Below are 16,664 nucleotides of genomic sequence, written 5' to 3' on the forward strand. Positions count from 1 at the left end.
GAGCTGGCCCTGCACTGCCCAAGGCCTGTGAGCTGTGTGGGATTTACCCTATAGCGGGTCTGTGGGTGTTGAGAGTGCTGAGGGTGTGGCTCTCCTGGCCTTCCTGGGGCCTCCAGACCTGCTGATGGATGGTTTGAGACTTTTCATGTGGGTTGTCAGTGAGAGCCTCGAGTTCCAAGTGTGCCGGCTATGTGCAGCTCCAGTGCAGGTTTAGGTGTTAGCTAGTATGAACTGGTAAACTAAATTTTCCTGAAATTGGAAAAAAATTTGGAAGACAGAATTTGGCTTAAAATCATATGTCAGGCTTGTCTTATTGGAAAAGATGTTACTACTGCCAGTATATAAAGTTTATAAACTACCCACAAAGTTGGAATTTTGCTTCTTTTGAGTGATACAAGACCTTGCCATGGTGTCCTTTGTATCCTGAGTGTCTGGAACTCTCTGGTGACCATGCCTTTGCTTGCCTGCACCCATGTCATTGTGCACTTCTTGTCATGTGGATAGGGCATTGGTTGTCAGTTGCTATTCATCATTATCCTTTCTCAGTGTCTCCCAAGGTAGGGCAGCTCTTTTCCATGGTCTTGTCAGCTGGCTGAGAGTAAAAAATGTGTTGAGAGGGCTTGCTGCTGGTGACTCCTTACGCTTTTTGCCTAGCCTCTTTGAGGGCAAAAAGCTTGTCGTGCGTAATTAAAAAATCTTTTAATTTTTAGTTACCCATTTTGAAGTGATGTTAAACTTACATCAAAAATTTGTAAAAACTTGGAGTTTCAGGATACATTTTTACTTAGTTTCTTGAAATGTTAATATCTTATATGGTGTTAGTATAGTTAACAAAATCAGGTTCATTTAACATTGAAACAATGCTTTAAGTCTACCTGTTTTTACACTAGTGATCTTTTAGTCCAGGGCTCTGTGTTGCATTCTATGGTTATGTTTCTAGGTCTCCTCTGGCTTGGGGCAGTCTCAGCCTGCCTGTGACCCTTTTGAAGAGGACTATCCAATTATTTTGTAGAATACCTGCAAAATATCAGTTGATCTGTCTAGTGGGTCCACATGATCAAATTTAGGTTCATTACGTGTAGAAGTGATGGCATTTCCCATTAGCGTGCCTCATGAGGGCATGTGGAGTCTGCTTGGCAGCATTTGTCACTAGTGATACTAACTTGATCACTTAGTTAAAATTATAAGTGTGTTTTCTACTGAGAGAGCATGTTGTTTTTCTTTCATAGTTAACTGTGTTGTGTAGAGATATGTAGACACTGCAGATATCTGTTTCTGTTTTTTTTTTTTTTTTTTTTGAGACAAAGTCTCACCCTGTAGTTCAAGCTGTCCTTGAATTTACTTTGTACTCCAGGCTGGCCTTAAACTGCAGTGGTCCTCCTGTCTTAGCCTCCCAAATGCTGGAATTATAGACATGTACATCATGCCTGGCTTATACTTCCTTCCATTATCATTGACTTCCATTAAATTGTTTTCTCTTGAATAATTATTACAGTAGTGTTGGCCAAGTGATGAGCGTTTATGTCCATCACTCCTGCCTGTGTCACTTGTTTTGAAAGGAGGAGCAGTTACTTCTCCCAATTTGCTTATGTTTGTTAGTATGGATTCAGTATGGATAGTTACTTATTTAAAGGGCTTTTTGTTTTGCTTTTTTTTTTTGAGACAGGGTCTCACTATGTAGTTCAGGCTGGACTTGAATAAATTATGCACTCCAGGCTGGCCTCAAAACTACCAAGATCTTCCTGTTTCAAGCCTTCTGTGTGGGCTTGAATGGGAATGCATCACCATACCTGTTATATTTATTTGAAATAGGTCTTAGTATGTAGTCTAGGCTCACCTTGAATTTGAGGTTCTTCTCTATTGGACTTTGGTTTTTTTTTTTTTTTTGTCTTTTTCATTTTTATTGGTACTGGGGATTGAACTCAAGATGGTAACCAAGGTGTGGTGGCACAGACCTGTAATTCTAGCACTCTGGGAAGCTAAGCAGAAGGATCACATGTTTGATCTTGGGTTGGGCAATTTACAAAGATCTTGTCTCAAAACACAAATTTAAAAGGCAAGGGGCTGGGATGTAGCTCAGTGTGAAGGTCTTGTGTTCAGTCCCTTGAATGGGGTGGGTGGTGGTGGTGGTAGTGGTGGGGAGATACTGACTTGGCTCTGTTTTACTGTAAAGAAAATATAGACTTCATCTGGATTTGCTAGTATTGTTTTTTGGTCCAGGATATAGCCCATTGCATTCAGTTATTTTCTCTTCTGAGCCTCCTGGATTTCATGTTATTGATGACTTTGTTAGATTTGAGGAACACTGGTCTATTAACTATTTTCTCTTTGTGGGACCCACATTAGAAATTTCTGAGAATGCTCCCTTTTCATTGTGTAGTATCAGTAATGTCTACTCACTTCCTCTGGTGAAAATGCAGTTTTTTCTCTTTCTACATTCTGCCTGAAAAGCAAGTCATTAAGCCCAGGCCATATCCTAGGAATGGAAAGTGCCCTCTGCCTTTTGGAGAGAAGAATGTCTACAGATATGCTCCGTGAGGGTTGTTGAAGGAAGATTTGTTCCTTCTCATCATTGATTCATTTATTTGGTCATATACTTATGTCAGTATGTTTTATTTCTGTTTGTGTTATGTTTGAGATTGTAACCCCAGACTACATAATTTATTTTGCTCTGGCCGTTGAGAGCTCTTTCTGGTTGTTGGTAGTATCCCTTTGATGTTCCCAGTCCTCCTTTTTTTTTTTTTTTTGTATTTTTACCAGTACCAAGGATGGAACTCATGACCACACGCTTGCAAAGGCAGGTGCTTATGCTGCTGAGCTAAATCCCCAGCCCCTCCAGTCCTTCTTTTTATAAGCATGCCTGGTGTGGCCCTGCAGCTGCTCCACGTTCATCTGGCTTAGCCATTTCTCCTAGGAACTCTTATTTTGTCTGTTGGAGACTGATGCTGGAAGCCAGTTCTGGGCTCTGTGTTGCATCTTCTAAGTTGTATCCATGGGCTGAGCAAGGAGGTAGGTGTAAAGCATACATGTGTATTTACTTCTTTGTGGTCCACATGTATGTGAATGTTGAAGAACATATGTGTGCATTTTGGTTTTAGGCCCTAAACCAGCAGTTTATCCCTCAGGGTTCATGGTGGCTTACTTATGAGAACTTTTTAGACTTTCCATCTGGTTCACTATCCTTTTGGCTGAAGAACAGCCTTTGTATTTCCTGTAGTAGGACCCGTCTTTGGACGAATATTCCCAATTTGCTTTTCTTCTTTTTTTTTTTTTTTTTCTTTTTGAGACACTGTCTTACTATGTTGTCCAGGCTGGCTTCAAACTGGTGATCCAAATGATTCTTCTGTCTCAGCCTCTTGGATAGCTGGGAACTATAGGTGTCACCACCTTCCATCCTTGGAAAGATAGTCTGGCAGGTGTGTTGCATGCTGGGGTTTCCTCATGTTCAGTGTCTTCTGTTGTTCCTTTGCCACTCTTGAAGACTTCTCTTTTGGATGCTCTGGATGAGTGGTTGCTTTTCTGTGTCTGCTGTGGCTCTTTGTGATCCTGTTCCCCTCCTGGGCTATGGGTTTCTAGGGTCTGTGAATGGGCTTTTCTTGACTGTTGGCTTGTAGAACTCCTGGAGCTGGCACTGCCCATATAGGTCTGCCCCTCTCACTCACTGCTCCTGAGGCTACTGGTATTTTCTGGACCTCCTCATGAATGCACCCGTCCCATTCTATTTCTGTAGTTCTTTTTGCTCTCCAATGCATGCTAGATGGTATTATCTGGGTCAGTTTACATGTTCCTATGTTCATTTATATGTAGTTTACTTTTTTTTTTGGTATCAGAGATTGAACTCAGGACCTCATGCTTATGTAGGCACTTATGCTATTGAGCTAAATCCCCAGCCCCTATAGTTTACTATTAAGTCTATCCATTGAATTATTTTTTCTTCTACTTTTCTTTTTAATGGGGAGTCTCACTATATTGCCCAGATTGATCTTGAACATACAGGGTCAGGAAAACCAACTGCCTCAGCCTCTTGAGTAGCTAGAACTACAGGTGTGTGTCACTGTACCCAGCTTAATTTTTTTCTGGTCTGCTTTTATTTCATCTAAGACATTTTACTTGGAACTTTTAAAAATTTGTTCATATAATTCTGTATAATTTCTTGTTTCATGAAGATATTTTTGAGCTTTTTTAGTTTTGAGCAGAACTGTGCTCATTTTAAATGAGTTAATTAATGTTCACTTTGGCCTGGCATTTAGAGGGATAGTTGGTTCATTCACTTTAATTGAAATGTATTCCTTTTGGTTAATGAACACCTTCTGTATTTCCTGTAGCAGGACCCTTCTTTGGATGAATGTGACTCACTTTGATTACTTGAGCTCTGTCCTATGTGGGACCTGTTTGTGGAGTTTTGGATATTTCCTATTTTGTAGGTGTCACTGTTGGAGTGGTTCATGGTGTGTACAACTGGTTTTAGTTCAGGAGCTCTTCGTCTGGGTGCTATGTTTGAATCTGATGGGTGTTCCAGAAATATCCCTTTATTTAGATCTGTTTTGAGTTCTTCCGTTGAGACCCCTGTGTCCTGAAGTTTGTGGTCTGTGGACAGTGGCAAGCTTCAGTTTCAGTTTGTCAAAAGAGATGACCCTGATCTGACTCACCAGCCCTGCCCCCTTGGAACTAGATAAGCTCTCCTCCATCTCACTGCCTCTCTGGGGGCCTGGCTTGTTCAGAGTTTTCATTTTCTTTCTTTCTTTTTCTTTTCTTTTTTTTTTTTTTTTTTGCAGTTTTGGGCATTGAAGCCAGGGATGCTATATCCCCAGCCTTTAAATTTTTTTTTTTCCTTTGAGATAAGCTCTCATTAATTTCGACACCACACCAAGCTCAGAGATTTCATTTCTTATCTTCTCTGTAAATTCTGGTTCAGGAGTTTGTGAGAGCACCGATGTCTGTCTGCCTCTGGCTCCTATGGCTGAAAGCTCCTGCTTGGAGTATGAAGAGCTGCTCCAGAAGATTGCAGGTCCTTTTCAATAGGTTAGGGTTAGCTCTAGCTGTTCTAGAGGCTTGAACATTGCATCTGCACACATGTCTGGACTTCCTGTTACCTTTGCTGCGGAAACAGCTGTTTCCAGATGTTGTCCTCATAGATAAGAAGTGCCTATGTGCACGTTTTCTTGAGTGATATCAATACCTTGTGCACGTGGTGGGTAGGCAAGTGGGTGGTTGAGTAGGTAGGTACTGGGCCATGAGACGCCCAATATGCAGGTGGTGCCTGGTGGGAGCCACAGCAGCAAGGTCTTTACAGTGGTGTATAGCCTCTGCTGGGCTGGAGGAAGGGTTTGGAGGAAGGGCCCCTAGAGAAGTCAGACTGAGGAGGCAGCTGGGTGAGTTGTTGGATCCACTGCCTGTGGAGATTTACCGTGGGAAGCTGCAGCACTGTGTGCCTCACGGTTGGTTGTGAACCATGCGGGGGCCAGTCAGCTGTGCAGTGGGACTGGAGAGACACAGGATGGGGCCTGACCTGGTTTGGGAGTGCTATTTACTGAGGCAGAGAATGATGGGGTGCACAAACGTTTGAGGGGATCTTAGTTTTCTTACGCTACTTGAGTCACTTGCCCTCAGACTAATTCCCTGCATGCGAGTCTTTTTGTTGGGTACCTCAGAGTGTCTTTTGAGTTTCGATGACCATATCAAGCCTTCTGTCCTCAACAGAGTTTCCCTAGTTTGGGCAGGAAATTAAACTTAGTTTGAGTCACTGAGTCTGAACATGGGTAGACAAATTTTTATCATTCCCTAGACTAGGAGTGGTAAACCTATAGCATATGTGTGGCGTGTTATTACTGAAAGCTCTAAAAAGTTCACCATCAGTTCCTTAGACAACATAGAGTAACAGCTCTGCAACCTGGAGATGATTTAAAGTCTGTTGATGTCTGTGCATAGATTATCTAAAAATAATACGCTGTCATGTAAGGGGTTTGAGTAGCCAGGGCAAATCCTTGGCGGTCCTGGAACCCGTCCTCTGAGAATGCTAGGGAATGACTGGATACTATATTTTGTTCGTGTATTTATGCATCATTGGAGTTGTTTCCCTTCTTTTAGCAGTTGTTGATGGCATTACTGTGAACTTCTGTGCAGTGTCTTTGAAGACATAGGTTTTCCACGCTCTGAGGTATCACAGTTGTCCTAGTGATCATTTGTCCCTGTAAACTCTTTAGGCCATGTTGCTTTCCTTCTCCAGGAACAAGATCAAGACTGTGAGCCAGGGAATACACCTGAGGACAAGGCTGGCTGGCAGCAGCAGCCCCAGGTAACTGGATGGCCCTCCCTTGGCTCTTAGTGTTTACCCACTCGTGGCATGCACTTTGCCATCCTTGCCTATGTGCACTGGGTCTCAATTGCTGTGAGGGCTCCAGTGGATGGGGCTGCTCCAGCTTCCTGTGTTTGTTTTGTATGTTTAGTATGTGAAATTCTCCCTGGGACAGGTAGGAAGGACAAGTGGATGTCTGGGGATGGGAGTCTGGTGCCTGCCAGGGTATAAGGGTGGATGTTGGTGGGAGATGCAGCATGGGAATATGGTAGCATAGATGCCAGGTGGTGTCCTCTTGGGTCACAGGCTTTTCCTCCTTGTCTGTTTCCCATTTATGCTTCTCGGTGTCACCTCACTGTCCTAGTGTCAGCAATGCTTCTCTGCCTGCAGGCAACTCACAGCCTTGAGTTAGAAGCCCTGCGCTTGAGCCTCAGCAACATGCACACTGTACAGCTGGAGCTGACACAAGCCAATCTGCAGAAGGAGAAGGAGACAGCACTGACTGAGCTTCGAGAGATGCTTAATGGCCGACGTGCACAGGAGCTGGCTCTTCTGCAGAGTAGGCAGCAGTGTGAGCTGGAGTTGGTCCAGGAGCAGCATACCCGTGAGAAGGAAGCCATGGCACACTGCTATGGGCAGGAGATTGGTACAGTATGGGGCCTGGGTGGGAGACAGTATCACATGTGTGGGTATGGCTGAGCCAGTGCACATTCTGGCTGTAGTTGGACCTCACAGAAACCTCTTTGAGAGCTGGCCTGCTCATTTTCCTCCCTTTGTTTAGCATGGTCTATTCCTGCACCTTGGGAGTCTGTGATGCCAGCTCCAGCCCCAGCCCTCCTGTGTGGGCTGGCTTCTGACATGCATCAGGGCGCAGGCCCTTTCATGCACACAAGGAAGCACAACTGGGTCCTCCAGGGTGTGGTTGGGTCTAGGTCCATGCCCAGACCCTGACTCTGCCACCCCTTACTCCATTTCAGTCTCTGGTGGATTTGTGCTAATCTGGAAGATTTGCTGGCCTTTTTCCACCAGCATCTTTTTTTTTTTTTTTTTTTTTTTTTTTTTTTTTTGGTACTGGGGATTGAACTCACAACTTCGCATTTGCCAAGCAGGCACTTATGCCACTGAGCTAAACTCCCGGCCCCTCACCAGCATCTTGATAGAATCTACTTGTCTATAGATTTTGTCAGACTAGACCCACGTGGTTCTGTGCATGGTGGGTAGTGCCTTTTCTATTGTGGGGGCTACCTGCTGCCATTCTGAGTGCTTTTTAAGGTTGGTATTCTTGGCCTAAACTGACTATTTATACTTAATACATACTTTTATGTTTTGTTTTAGTGGTTTTTTTCATGCAATTTTTTTTTTTTTTTTTTTAGTTGTTACTTTTACATGCATCTCTTTTGTCAGCTGAGTCTGCCCCACTTTGGCCCATTCTGCCATGGCTGAGACTGGACTGTTAGTGGCCTTCCAGTGGCTTGTAGCCCTTAGAAGCTGGGTTCTTGGCTCTTTGGCTCCTTTGTGGTAACATTTTATCTATAGCAACTCCTCAGCCCTGTTCCTCCTGCTTCTGGAGGCCTCATCACCGAGCTCTCTAGGTGTACACCCTTCTCTTATGTTCACGTGATAGAGTATAATCCTACTCCAGAACCCACTTCTCCAGCCCTGCCCTTCTTGGCACTGCCTCTGGCCCCTGGTATGTCAATGGTGGTGAGGTTTTACGAGTACCTCTTTCTTGGGCTTTTTGTTTCTCAGGCAGGAGCTGTGGGGCCCCAAGTGGCCTCCTGCATCTCAAATCCCAGCACCTTGCCTGGTCGTGGACCAGGATGCCTGTGCTGATTTGCCCATGGTTCTTATGCCAGAAGTTTTATGTAGGTTTCAACATTTCAGTGATGGGGGCCACCTTCTGTTTTCCTAAGAGATCCTATGTGAATCTCAGTGTCTTTTTTTTTTTTCCCCCTAGTGTATTGTTTTGGCCAGAATATAGTTTGTTACTTAAACTAGATATCTTGCTGTCATACTATCACTGGCAAGTATCCACAGAGAAGCCAGCTGATGGCAAAGCCAGCTTGTTTCCAGGGTGATGAAGACATGGGGAAGGTTGAGGCTTAGTGGTCTGAATGGCTTGTTATATTTGTTTTTCAGCTGAGTTGAAGGAGAAGTTACGATCAGAAGTGGAGAAAAATGCTCAGATGATAGAGGTATGTTCAATCAATTAGAATTGCAGTTTTATAAATATATTATTTTCCTTTGTCACCATGCCCCACTGAACTGTCCTCAGCTTGTCACAAGCAAATTCTGATGGAAGTTATTAGGACATATTGGTAGAAAGTGAGTTTTTCTCCTTGGCAAGACTGTGTTTGCCGGTAGACTTGTTTCCTATTGGTTTTTAGAATGTGAAGGTGCTGCATGTTATGTTCTGGATGCTTCTCATCCTCATGAATTGTATTCAGTAGAGGAAGATGGATGTGGCCTGGGTGTTGGGGTTGTGTGTGTATCCTTGGACATCTGGAGTGATTGTGTGGTGGGGTGGATGGCTCTCACCTTCAATTAGTGAAGGCTCCTTCTGAGTCAAGTGTTCTGGCTACTTTCACACATTGGGCAAATGTGGTGGTCAGTCTGGAGCTGGGGTTCTTGCATCTGTATCTTGCTTTTGTGACCTGGAGAATGGAGAGTTTGTTTCCCAGCACACATGGAACAGAACTCAGGCCTTGGGCAGATGTTGGCAAAGTCGCCATCAAACTCTGGGTCTTGTAGATACTTTGCTTTGTGAGCCTTTGAGAGTGGCTGTGACATGTACTTTGAATTCCAACATTGGTGGCCTTCTCTTCTCTTTGGCTGTTTGACTTGTGGATGCTTCTGTGTTTTATTTTCAACAGTTGGTGGAGGGACTGGCTGGCCATCAAGAGTCCTTTTCCCAAGGTATAGTTCAGTCTGGCACTGTAACTGCTCACTCTTGGTCTTGACAGTGAAATTAAAATTTACTTTTAGGGCCTGGGGATTTAGCTCAGCGGCATAAGCGCCTGCCTTGCAAGCAGGCAGTCGTGAGTTCAATACCTGGTACCCATAAAAAAAAAAAAAATAATAATAATAAAATTTCCTTGTAATAGATAACCAACTATTGCTCATACTCTTTTTCTCTTAAATTAGACCCTAAAGCAAGACTGGGAATCTGAAAGAGAGTTATGCTTAGAAAATCTCCGCAAAGAACTATCTGCAAGACACCAGTCAGAAATGGAGAATTTGCAAAACCAGTTTCAAAAAGAATTGGCAGAACAGAGAGCTGAGCTGGAAAAGGTTTTTCAAGGCAAAACTCAGGCCGAAGGTGAGCATCTGTTTTGACTGAAGTGGGTGTGGAAGGGGCTGTGCATATCTGTCATTCTAGAACAGAGACCTTACAGCTCCCCCTGTGCTTTTCCACCTAGGTAACTAGGTGCTGGAGAAACTATCAGAGACAGGCTTGGGGTTCCTTGTGGGCTGAAGGCCTTTCAGAATCCCTGAACCTTCCTGACTTTTGTTTCAGAGATGTCTTTTACATGTTTAGTTACTGAATCACTCCTGAAACAGTGGCATGGGATTGCTTGCTTTTGATTATTTAGTGCTGTCCTGTAGTGACCCTTGTGGTCAGGTGGTGCTGTCTGCATGTTGCTGCAATGTCTTTGTCTATTCTCTGGGTGAGAGGAGAGTTTTGCTGAGATAAGATCTGGACGTATGCCACTGGCTATGGCTCAGCTTTGCTGTTCTGGCCCTGCTTGTGGTGTGATGTGCCATCAATATGCAGTGACACCCCACATGGAGCAGAGCAAGCAGTCCCCCTCCAGGGTACTATGACCACCACATGGTGATGTGCTGTCCAGTGTTGCTGCTTGGGAGGAAGTGTTATGTGTTGTAATGCAGGTGGAACTGCACTGCTTTCCAGTGTCCCTGAAGAGCCTGGAGGCTGAACACCAGGCAGCTGTTAGGAAGGTGCGTGAGGATCTACAATTGGAGCACTGCCAGTATTTAGAAAACCTGGAGTTGAAGTTCAGAGAAAAGGAAAAAGAAAAGCAGCTGGAGGTAAGCATGAGCGTATTTATTTATATATTTATTTCAGTGCTAGGACTGAACCAGGGTCTTCGCACTGAGCTATATCCTCACCTCTTATTTTGAGACAGGATCTGGCTGTGTTGCTCAGCTAGACTTGAACTTGTGATCCTCCTTGTCTCAGCTTTTCAACAGCACTGGGATTATAGGTGTGGGCCACTATGCCCAGCTGAACTTAGTTATTTTTAAGTATTAGAGAAGTTTTAAGAGCTTTTGGAACTGGACCACTTTTTTTTTTCTTTTCAAATTTTTAAAAAAATTTTTTTAAGGAGAAAAAGAAAAAAAAAACAGAAAAAGAGTACAAGTAATACAGAATTTCAAAGAAAAGTAGGAAATCACTAGTTAATAGATTACATATTGTCATCTTAGAAATAGTTGTTCAGATTACAAAATTAAAGCATATAAAGTGGACATTCAAACAGTGAGACTGCAAACAGTTCTGTTCAATGATCCCAACAAAAACTCAGTGATATGGGTATTTATCTTATATGCTTAAATATACATGCAGTTATATCCTTTAGAGTACTTTCTTTTCCTCTGTTTTTTACAATGACAATTACACATTTTGGGTTTTATTATTCCCACTGTTCTTACTACTTTTTTTTTTTTGAAGTGAATAAAACCAAATGTAACATAACAAAACAGAGTCAGTCAAATCAAAACGATGGACATAGTACATAATGTAAAAACAGAATACAAGGTGATCAACAATGGTTACCATAATGCCTCTTGCTATCTTAAAAAGAATTGCCTGTATCATCAGTTGTAATAAAATTGAACAAAACAGTAAAGAACAAAACCAGTAAAACCAAAACATTGGAGACATTACAGGACTTCAAAAGAAGATAATAGTCAAACCAGAATGGGCATCATAGGGAATCTTACTGTTTTTACAGTTGTTGCCTGTACTCTCAAACTTGGTACTATCAAGCAAAACAGAATAGAGTAAAATCAGCCAAAACAAGATGGTGAGAGCAATACAGGATTTCAAATCAAGTTAATAGGAAATCAAAGTGGGTTACTATAATATATCCTGCTATTTTTTATTTATTTTTTCTTTAATTAAAAATAAATAAATAATGAAAAAGGAGATTGAGATAAAAGAGGACATAACAACAAAACAGCACAGGTTAGAACATAACCATTTAAGCAAAATAGTGTTTCACCACAAGATATCCCGACATAAAAGTAGTTACCATAGTGTCTCTTTCCCTGAAATCTTTGAGTATAACTTCGTATACTATAGCATCAAACATATCAAGACAATATAAAACCATTCAAGAGAATGACAGTATTACAGAGTATTTAGAACCAACTAACAGAAAATGAACAATGGTTTCTGTATTATCTCTGTCTATAAAAGTTTTTGTTTATATTATCATATATAATAAAACCCAGTAAGATACAACATGTTAAGACCATTGGAGACAGGAGACCAAAAGCTTGACGGGATTTCAAAACAAGATGATATTAAATCAGCATTAGCTATTATGATGTCTTGTTTTCTCCAAAATAACTGTTCCTACCATCCAACCTTCTCTGCCTCATTTCTGTTGCGCTCTTTTTCTGTCATTAGTTGTCAGTTTGTCTTCTTCTTTTCGCTTTCTGCTCCATTCATGGTGGCCTCTCTGCTACTGTTTCTGGAATCTTGGTATTTTTCTCTTTTAGAATGTCCTGCAGTATTCTCTGTAGAGTTGAATTGGTGGTTGCAAATTCCCTCGTTCCTCTTTATCCTGGAAGCACCTTGTTTCTCCCTTAATTTCTAGGGACAGTAGTGCAGGATATATTAAGCTTGGCTGGAGGTTATTGTCTTTCAAAGCTTGAATTATTTTGCCCCAGGGTCTTTGTGATTTGATGGTTTGTGCCGAGAAGTCTGCTGTAATTCTGATGGGTGTTCCCTTGTAAGTGATCTGTTTCTCGTCTCTGACAGCTTTTTTTTACACTTTTTTTTTTTTTCTTTTTATCGGTACCGGGGATCGAACTCACGACCGCCTGCTTGCAAGGCAGGGGCTTATGTTGCTGAGCTAAATCCCCAGCCCCCTCTCTGACAGCTTTTAATATTCTGTTCTTACATTGGATTTCTGGAATTTTGATTATTATATGCCTGGGTGTAGTTCTGTTTGGGTTGTAGGTGGCTGGGGTCCTGTATGCCTCATAGATCTGAGTATCTTTACCTTTTCCCGTATTAGGGAAGTTCTCCTTGATTATTTCTGTGAATAGCCTTTGCAGTTCCTTTCTTTGTATCCCTGCTTCTTCTCTCACATTCTTTATTCTTTTTTTTTTTTTGGTCTTTTTTGGTCTTTTTCGTTTTTATTGGTACCAGGGATCGAACTCACGACTGTCTGCTTGCAAGGCAGGTGCTTATGCCGCTGAGCTAAATCCCCAGCCCCACATTCTTTATTCTTAAGTTCTATGTTCTTCTATCCTTTGTATTGTTACTGCTTGTTTCCTTGTTATTTTTAAGAAGTTTTCCCTTTCATGCTCCCACATTACAAATCTGTCCTCCAGTTCAGATAATCTATCCTTAGTTTCTTTCAAGCTGTTATGCCAGCTTTCAATAGAGTTTTTAGTTTCCTGGTAATCTCTTTGATCCTGCTTCATGTATTCTATGTTTTCTCTATTTCCTCCATCAAACAATTCTCCCCATTTTTTCTGTTCTTTCATTCCACCATCTGTTTTTTCTTGGGAGGTGCTTAGTATTTCTTAAACTATTCTACTTATATCTTGCTTTACTTGGTTAAATACTTCACTTTTGAACTCGTCTATGAGGTCCCGGAGATATTGCTTATGTCTTTTGGTGCTGTGCCTGATATTGCATGTTTTCTGTCCTCATTCTCCTTTGCATTTACCTTTCCTGGATCAGTGTTCTTAGGATTGGGGACTGAGGACCCTTTCTTGTTGCTCCCTCTTACCATACTTTTTGTTCCTGCTATACAAGCATATATAGGAGGCCCAGTTTCTTTCTTTGTAGGTTACAGTTTGTTTGAATTGCACCAGCTAGGTATTCCCACCCACTGCAGTGTACTAGGGAGACATGGACCTGGGCCGCTGGTGCGGGGCCCACCCCTCCAGGTCAGTCAACCTGCTGAAGCTTTCACTGCATTAGGGTGCACTGCCAGGCGCAGGAACCTGGTTTGGGGTAGCCTACTGGGTCTTAGTCTGTGGCATCACCCAGGTCAAGCGCTCTCCACCAACGCTTGAGAGGGGAATATGTGACTGAAGTCACTGCAGCATCCTGTTCCGGCTAGTCTGCTAGGTCCCAGAATGTCCTTTGTTGGAGCTTCCTTATCTATGTTCCTCTCACTCACCACAGATCGATGCAGGGCTCCCCACCAGCTCTGCTCTCAATTTGGTTTGCTATTTCCTGCTCTCAGAGCTTTTGTGTCTCTATCCCTGCTGTGCCGATTCAGATGTTGCAGCAGCAGCAGCAGGATATTCAAGCCACGGTTTCCAGAGGCACAGGTTCCATCTTCGGCACTGAGACTTTATCTGTTCTGGTTTAGCACTGGGATTGGATTTCCAGTTGGTTTCTCTCAGCTTAGTTCATTCCTGGGTCAGCAGGGTATATCTCCCCCTGCTTAGGATTCCCCCACACTGCACCATTCCTGGAATCTAAGCTGGCTATCTCAGAGAGCCTCCGTAACTGCTGTTATCTATCTGCCATGTTCCCCTGGAATGGAACTGGACCACTTTATATTCTGTTGTTTGCTAAACTGAAGTACTATATTTGAATTCCTAATATTTGGTTAAAAAAAAAATCAAAAAACCCTGTGAAAGGAGAGAGTCTGTGAGAGTCCTGTACTAATTACGCTCTCTTATACTCAGAAAGTACATGTTCTTTACAAGTATTCCTGCGAGTGTTTACAAAAATTCCAAACACTGTAAGTATAGAGGCACGTTCTTTTGACTATAATCCAGTGAACAACTAAAAAAAGTTAACAATTTCTCCTGCTCTGATGCCTTTTTCTAGTGAAATACTATATATCAAATGTGGGAGATGCGGCCAGATCCTATTCAGAACTCCAAATTGCTTTTATTACTAAATCTAAGTATCAAGCAATCCTTTTAAGAATTAAAAGAAAATACCATAGAAACTGAAGCTAGTAGTAATATGCAGAGATTTATAGACCTGAGAAGATGCAGTATGAGTCCCAGGTCGGGGCACTCACTTCCCCTGGTCTCTTCTCAGAACTTGCCAGGCTTGTGCAGTGAAGGAGGAATAGGGCTGCTGCGTACTATCTGGTCCTGATGCCTTCCAGGAGTATGCTTCAACCTCAGGCCTGGTGCCATCTGTGCTGCAGACTGGAGCCCAGAGAGCTGTGTTCCTGCAGGATGACTCTCCAGGAGATGGACTGAGAGGCTTGCCCTTCAGTCTGGCCGTCTTGGCTCCGTCTGTGGCCCTGCACTGGAGCCTTCCTCATGGACTTTCAGAAGGGCACATTCTTGCTGGTGACAGAAATGGATCTGTACAGGGAGTTGTGGAAGAGAAAACCCAAGTTCCTAAAGGGAAAAGTGAAAATATAGCCCTATACAATCAGATAACACTTTCTAAAACAATGACCTTTTACTCCTTTCATTGTATGTTGACAAGTCATCATGTTGATGACACATTAGACATAGCCACTGTGGTTGCTACTTGGGGGAAGATCCTGGAGGGCTTGGGCATGAGTGGTGCTATATGGAGACACTGAAGTCCATCCCAGAGATCTTCCTTGGCCAGTGTTGATGGCAGCAGCATCCCTGACTTGTGAGAAGCAGTTCCTCAGTGGGGCCAGCCCTCCAGCCTATGCCATGTGGGTGTGTGGGCTTTTAGCATGCTTTGTATCAGTATGTCAGAGGCAATCTGCTTCTTTAGTAAGAGCCTCCTTTTGCAAGTGATGACTGCTGCAGGCTAATCCTGGCACTTCCCTGCATTAGTGTCCCCAAACAATCCCTAAGCACAACAGTACCTTGTCTCCGTGACTTTTCACAGGTAGCACATGTGGGACCAGTGCTGTGGTGGCAGTGTGACAGCCAGCAGGTGATTGTGCTGCTCTCCAAGCATGGACCATGCTGACATTTACTACAAACAAGCAAGCCCAGAAGTTATTGTTTTTTGCTTGTTTTGTCGCAGTTTTTTTTTTTTTTTTTTTTTTTTTTGTCTTTCTGAGACAGGGTTTCACTATGCAGTTAGGTATCCTTGTACTCACTTTGTAGCCCAGGCTGGCCTTGATCCTGCTGCCTCAGCCTCCCAAGCGCTGAGATTATAGTCGTGCACTACTGTGCCCAGTGAAAAAAAAACTTTTTTTCTTTGTATTGAGGATTGAACTCATGACCAGGCAGACGCTTATGCCACTGCGCTAAATCCCTGGCCCTGCAATTTGTTTTTTTTTTTGAGACAGAGTCTCACTATAGTAGATAGTTCAGGCTGTCTTTGAACTCAATATGTGGCCCACACTGATCTGGAACTCAAGATAATCCTGCCTCTGTTTCCTGCATGTGGGATTACAGCTGTGTACCACCACATTTGGCTACATTGTTTTGAGACTGGGCCTTGCTGTGTTGCCCAGGCTGACTTGAAACTCCTGGAATTAAACAGTCTTCCCTCCACAGCCTCCTGGGAAGCTGAGCCCACAAGTGCATGCTAAGGAGCAGGAACTCTAACCTTGGCCTTGGTTGGGTCAGCTGTGGTCATTGCTTTGTTCTGATTGCTACTATTCTGATTTCTGAGCTGCTGGTTTGAGATTTGTTCTTTGACTCCATGCAAGCTGACTTGTACTTGTAGATGGCCCTGAGGTGTTGACAGGTAACATAGATAACTGCACAGAACACCCAGCACTGGCTTGGGAGTAAGCTCTTGGGGTCTTCATGTGATGCTTTCCTTTTCCATAGTTAGAGAATCTTCAAGCATCCTATGAAGATCTTAAGGCTCAGTCACAAGAAGAAATAAAGCATCTGTGGTCCCAGCTTGAGTTTGCGAGAACCAAAAGAGACGAACTTCATGGTAAGGATTATGTGTGAGGAATTCAGATAATCTGAAGCTAAGGCTGTGTGGGGTTTTGTTTGTTTTCTTTTGTTTTTGTAGTGCTAGGGATGAAACCCAAGGCTTTGTGATACATAGCAGGTGCTGAACCTCTGAGCCATATATCCAGCCCCAGTTTGACCTTGTCTCAGCCCCAGTCTCTGTCCGTGTCCACATGTGGTATGCAGGTGTGCTGGTCTTTCCTTGGAGTTTCCCTGTCATGACTGCAGGCTGTAGGAGAGAAGGACTGATGGATGAGAGGTAGAGCTACTCCTACTGCTCTGGTCTATT

General features: G+C 43.1%; 1 protein-coding gene across 10 annotated transcripts in view; it reads left to right on the forward strand.

The window, feature by feature from the left end:
* Positions 1 to 16,664, forward strand: part of Pcnt (pericentrin) — a 114,331-nt gene that overhangs the window by 3,155 nt on the left and 94,512 nt on the right. For 8 of the 10 annotated variants that reach the window (XM_023562101.2, XM_063224691.1, XM_063224687.1 and 5 more), the window contains 6 exons: positions 6,227 to 6,295; positions 6,686 to 6,941; positions 8,435 to 8,490; positions 9,440 to 9,614; positions 10,209 to 10,345; positions 16,244 to 16,355. In XM_023562101.2, coding sequence (XP_023417869.1) covers positions 6,227 to 6,295; positions 6,686 to 6,941; positions 8,435 to 8,490; positions 9,440 to 9,614; positions 10,209 to 10,345; positions 16,244 to 16,355 — 805 coding nt within the window. The remainder of the gene's footprint in view (positions 1 to 6,226; positions 6,296 to 6,685; positions 6,942 to 8,434; positions 8,491 to 9,439; positions 9,615 to 10,208; positions 10,346 to 16,243; positions 16,356 to 16,664) is intronic. The other 2 variants (XM_063224693.1, XM_063224695.1) reach the window with 1 other exon arrangement.

The sequence above is a fragment of the Cavia porcellus genome, unplaced genomic scaffold (assembly GCF_034190915.1).
Source record: "Cavia porcellus strain 051 isolate PalLab524CR breed Dunkin Hartley unplaced genomic scaffold, mCavPor4.1 scaffold_15, whole genome shotgun sequence".
NCBI classification, from domain to species: domain Eukaryota; kingdom Metazoa; phylum Chordata; class Mammalia; order Rodentia; family Caviidae; genus Cavia; species Cavia porcellus.